We start from the raw sequence: 5,883 nt of genomic DNA on the forward strand, positions 1-5,883 counted from the left end.
AGATTGATTCTACGAATAAAGATTTAAAATGGAAAAAAGGAAGAATTATTACAAAGCAGAACAATTTTCTATCTTTCGTCGATTACACAATTGGCTCATGAAATTTCATGATTTTCAGATAGAACTTTTAGATCTTTATGCTTTTTACATTGAATAAGTTTAAATGAAGACTAGCGCCCAAAGCAGCGTTCTAAAATTTGCTCGAATTTTTCAGACCTGCGGTGAAAGCGACAGACATCAGATTCACCCTGTATCCCGTGGGTTTCATCATTAGCGCTCTCTTCCTGGCTGCTACTTTAGCGGCCGGTTGTTTATTACCGGCCTCTCATCACGTTCTGCATTGGCGTTGCCAGACTCATCATGTCGCCTGTCTGATGATGGGCGATATTCTCATGGCCATCATTCAGCTCGCTGGGGATTCTCTTCATGGTGCAAGCTGCAAGGCGTTCGGTGAGTATTCATTATTGCCTTGTTAATTTTTTCACTCCCGCTTCTTACCTCTCGAATGGGCTCTAGCAGAAAGCGATATACTTACGGTAATTTCACGGTTTGTCTCGATACTGCAAGTCGGCAAAATGATGACTACAAAGGCGTTTCTCTACGATATTCAAGTATGTTAAAGTTGCAAATTTATTCCAGCCTTTATGTGTAGTATTTTTTGATAAATGAACATGTGAAACTGTTATTTAAGATCTTTAATACAATTTGACGAGTTTTACTTATTTAAATATATTTTATATATCGTTATACTTTATATTATCTATTGAGTTATCGAAGTATCTTGTATTGTAATATTGTATTGTAATATTATAGGATTGATTCTATATATAATGTAGAAGTGTCTTTAACATGGAAACATTATTAAAATATTATTTTCTCATTGCATTTAAATACAAGTTCTGTCTTTATTATTATTTATTGCTGCATTTGAATGCCATTCGGTTACTTTTTTGCGATACTTCTATAAGATAACGCGCGCGTCCGGAACATTGCTGGAATTCTCCACAATAAACTATATCTAATAGCTGCATAAACGAAAAAAAACGAACAATTCACTATTTATCGGAGCGTGGCTATCTGCCAATTCGCTTCTTTTATTAACGTCCATCGATATAAATCGGAAGCGACGCGACTCGGATTAAACGAAATTGAAAACTAACTGGATCTTCACGTTGAATGAGTGTTGACATATCAAAAAGTAACAAAAAGGTTAATGATTTTGCGAAATTGAAAATCTGAGTATAAAGAGCAATTTATTTTTTCTGGTAATTCAATGCTCTGTTATTTATTTCTTCAAATTTTATTTACTTATTTACTTATCAGTCGGTAGGACTTTCGACTTACGAGGGAACGCGACGTTTCCACGCGACGATTATCCACACAAATGTCAGCCGATATGACCGAATGCGCAGATGGAATACGCGAATTTGGCTGACGATCGAGGCCGGGCTTTATTTGCCACCCCGTCCCCGAAGCTCAGAGGGTAATTATTCGGATAATCGTAGTAATCCCTCGCAAAGCTCCGCTTCTCTCGTCTCGTTCCGATCGCGAGAATCGATTAGTGCGTACACCCGTGCGAGTCCGGCTTCTCCACGTTGTAATAGCGCACAGCGACTCTCATTTACATGAAGAATCGATTACGCAGATTCCACCGGAGCAGGGATGTTTTTCCTATCATGATCTGCGTTTAACCATTCGTTCTTACAAATTAGCACAGCTGACCGTGTAGCTGTAGGCCGGAGATCATTATCTCTCGTGTTCCAACCGTGTTTTTTAAAAAATATATTTGAAAAATAAAAAAATATCTTTTAAAAATTTGGAAAGCATTCATTCAATTTGTAAAAATAACAAATAAAAACTTTAAATACTTTTAAAGAAAAAAGTTATTTAAATGTTAAATAAAGTAGAATTTAATATCGAAAATTTGATATCTACAGAGAAAGATATTAACTTTTTTTCTACATAAATTTTTAAATGAGTAATTACTCGGATTGCATGGATTTTTTGTAATATTATTTTTGGAATAGATATTACTATATTACTATATTACGATCACATCAAATAAAAATGAAAGCTTTTACAATTTGTGTTGAAATAGTAGTTGTAACTGAAACCGGTTATATTTAAAGTCGTGGACCTTCCATCTACGAAAACTGAAGAAAGGAGAAAGTGGAACGTATAGCGGCGAGTGCTGACCCACAATCTCTTTCGTCGATATTCTCGGTTTTTCTCTTTTTCTTGATTCAAAGAGAGTGTTACTTCGCATAGCGTACCGTGAGTGCTCTTCTGACGAGAGATTATTCGCTGACATATTTAATCATATCAACTACGATTTCCAACCTTCTCTCATAGATCCTCTTTTAGAATCTGACACTTTACATGCAATCTAATAACATTAATTAATCTAATAACATTAATTATAAGATTTTATACAAGAGCTTGTAAAAACTATTTCCAGAATAATTTCGACGCTAAGCTCAGATCTGCTATTGAAATATTTTTAGTAGATTCAGTTTTTGAGATATAAGAAAAAACATTTTTTCTACTGCATGATATAATTTTATCGAAATTGAAAAACAAATTAGAAGTGTTGAGTGTTTTTGTTCTTTACATGACTTTATATCGATTTCACGTATTAGAATAGCTCAGTAGTAGTCGTCTAGAATGTTTTCGTTTCGATATTCCTGAACGTTTATCAATCATCAAATTCTATAATGGAAACGTTTGTCTTACTCATCGTTTATCGGACTCAAAACTGATTAGAAAAGGAAACAATATCCTAAAAAATGATATACTATATTTTGAAATTGATATGTTATATATTGAAATTGATATCCTTTTAAATTCCATCTGACGGATTTTTTCTGGTCGATTCGAACTCAATATCCCAAAATATGTTAAAAAAGTTATTTCCCTTTTTTACACTAAAAATTATTTTAAATTTATAAACTAGTATAATTTAAGTAATTTAATAACGTAAAAATTCGTACACAGATTAATCAAGAAGCAGAACAAAGAATTAAAACAAATATTAACTATTAATACTATAATTATTCGATACAATGATAGAGTTAGATTTATCGAGTTATCGTCAACATTCTCTCGATCGATGATTCATCAGTTGAATTACTCGCTGGAATGAAGCGAGTATTTCAACATCGGAATTGATTAAATCAACAAGATAGCTGTTTTTGATGTTGTGTTGCGAGATTTAATGAGGCATTGGTATCCTCTTCTTTCCTTGCGTGTTTAGACATTTCTAATTCGCAGACGCACGCATTGCTTATCCCATTACGGTAACGCGAATAATAGCGGATGTATCACGATACGCGAAGTCATCTCGCGTATAAAGATAGGAATTCCAGCAACGACGATAACGGTAAGCTGGATTCTTTTTATTGTGAAACACCATCTCCTTCCCCCCCCCCCCGTCCTTCCCTGCGCTTATTGTCTCGCGAAAAGCGCTCGAGAAACCGTTCGCTGATGCGTTCGCGATGCGTGCATCGCTCCGACGGCCTTCGACCGACATCGACCGGAAATCGTCGAAACATGGAATGTGCCACGATGCAATTTTGAAGCATACTGAATTCCGCGGCGAATTTATGGAACAGAGGGGGCGTTCACGCTAGTAATGTTCGCTGCGATGCGAATATGCGATAAATGCAAAATGTTTCGCGCGTCCAGTTGCACATACTTTTTTTCATTCTCTCTTCGTGTTTTTTACTCGTGTAGTATCGAAATAATCTGATACTATTTCAATATACTATTTCAATAATTTAAAATATCGAATTTTCGTGTATGAAGTTTGTTCAGAAATTTCGTATATATTCTCGTATATATTCTCGTATAAATTATGCTTGATAGTACGAGTAATCGAATATTATTCAAAGACCCCGGTATATTAAATATAATATAAGAATAAAATTGTGGCAGCTAATATATATGAATTATAAGAGAAGAGTAGAAAATTTTATAATATAAAATATGATATAAAATGGTGTGAACGGATGGATTTTAACGCTGTCACGTAAATAAATGGAATATTCTATATTTTGCTCGTTACAGTACTAGCGTTTATAATTTCCTTTATATATCAGTATTAATAATTTAAATATAGTTATTATATAACTTTAATTGCTGTAAAATGTACACAACACATCTTTAAATCATATTTGATATTACAGACCTCGTCTCTTCCTCACATGAATTTCTTTTCTTGAATTTAACATTTATATTGAAATTTCTCGTGTAATATTCACAATTTTGTTGTTATAATTTTTCGCCGATATCATGGATATTTAACACACAAATCCATGCGATCAAATTCCACGATACTAAATATTCCAAATAATGTAAGAATTCACATATTAAACCGAATATTTTGCAAAGCGTGTTTTTCGTTAAGTTATTGAAAGTTATAATCTTACAAATATTTACTACATATTTAGATGAAATCGCATCGTGAACGCAATGTAACGCGACCTTCAAATAATAAGCATAACTATATGCGAACGTGTTGTCCTCCAACTCCTTTCTAATCTGTCGTCACGATCATATCACTCGGATGGTTCAACGATATTACGCGCATCATTGATTTTGTTCTCGTTATTTGAACGATCCACAAAACGAAAAACACGACATGAAGGAAAATCTTGGTGTATTTATCTCGAACATCCTTTTTCTTCCGACCTTTCGTGATGTGCAGTGGCTCTTCGGAAAACATCAAGGATGGAAACCCTCGCTGTGACTTTGGCTTTGACCGAGAACTCTAATGTCTCTCAGACGTTGGGCGTCCATTTAAGGAGAAAACGCGTCGCCGCGCCGCACCGGAACGTCTTGAATGGAGGACGAGAGAGTAAATCAAAGCCTCGTTGCCTTTTCGAGACGCTGTATGCCATGTTACGCCGATCCGAGAGACGGGACGTGAAAGAGGATTTTACTTGATTGGCAGGAAATTCCCGCTTTTGGGAAATCTGCTATTCACGCAAGACCATTTAGATGAAGCGATATTACCGCATAACAGCATTACAGCAAATCCTGTTTCGTATTTTATTAAATTTCATAAAAAAAGTCATAATAATAATCTATATATTATCGACATAAATATATAATACAATTAATTACATTATTAATCTACACACACACACACACACACACACACACACACACACACACACACACATGCACACACATATATATATATACACACATGCGTGTGTGCACTAAAAAAAATTTTGATTATTTTTGGTCCGATAAATCGTCAATCAATGTCGGACTTAATACTCGACTTAATGTAGTTAATTCATTAATTATACAATTGTTGGATTTATTTATATAACTATATATATTCATTCTTGCAATGAATTTTAGTAATGATTATAACCTAAATCATTATGAGAATTCATTGGAATTTTTATTATTTTTTCATAATTCATATTTTATTGTATTTACGTAATTTTTCAGTGTGCGTGTGTACCATAAGATACGAATTTTTAGACCGATAAAAATCTGCTAAAAACCTAATTAAATGAGAGAAATCTTATATCGAAGCGGATCTTAGAGTATTTAAATATATATTTCTTGTATAAATTTATATATAATACATTCTGATTCTGCACGCCGCGCGCCGAAACTTTATTCAGTTTTAAAACGCATTCACGAAAAAAATCAGAATAGTAATATGTGATATTATTACTTATTAAATTGTATAAGCAATAATAATTTAATAATTAATAATTTTTTATGTTAATAAACATCGTTTACAAGAATATTAATTGTCATATGTTAATGAAAATCTAAAAATTGCTAATAATTTATATATACACTGAGAAAAAAATATAGTTAATTTTAATAAATATTTAGTTTAATACTGCCAACTAAACA

At 33.3% G+C, this 5,883-nt stretch overlaps 1 protein-coding gene across 1 annotated transcript in view; it reads left to right on the top strand.

Annotated features, from left to right (window-relative positions):
• Window positions 1–5,883, top strand: part of LOC108685427 (probable G-protein coupled receptor Mth-like 1) — a 158,646-nt gene that overhangs the window by 9,697 nt on the left and 143,066 nt on the right. The window contains exon 3 of the mRNA XM_018190205.1: window positions 215–450. Within this exon, the coding sequence (XP_018045694.1) occupies window positions 215–450 (236 nt within the window). The remainder of the gene's footprint in view (window positions 1–214; window positions 451–5,883) is intronic.

Source organism: Atta colombica, unplaced genomic scaffold (assembly GCF_001594045.1).
Source record: "Atta colombica isolate Treedump-2 unplaced genomic scaffold, Acol1.0 scaffold153, whole genome shotgun sequence".
Taxonomy (NCBI): domain Eukaryota; kingdom Metazoa; phylum Arthropoda; class Insecta; order Hymenoptera; family Formicidae; genus Atta; species Atta colombica.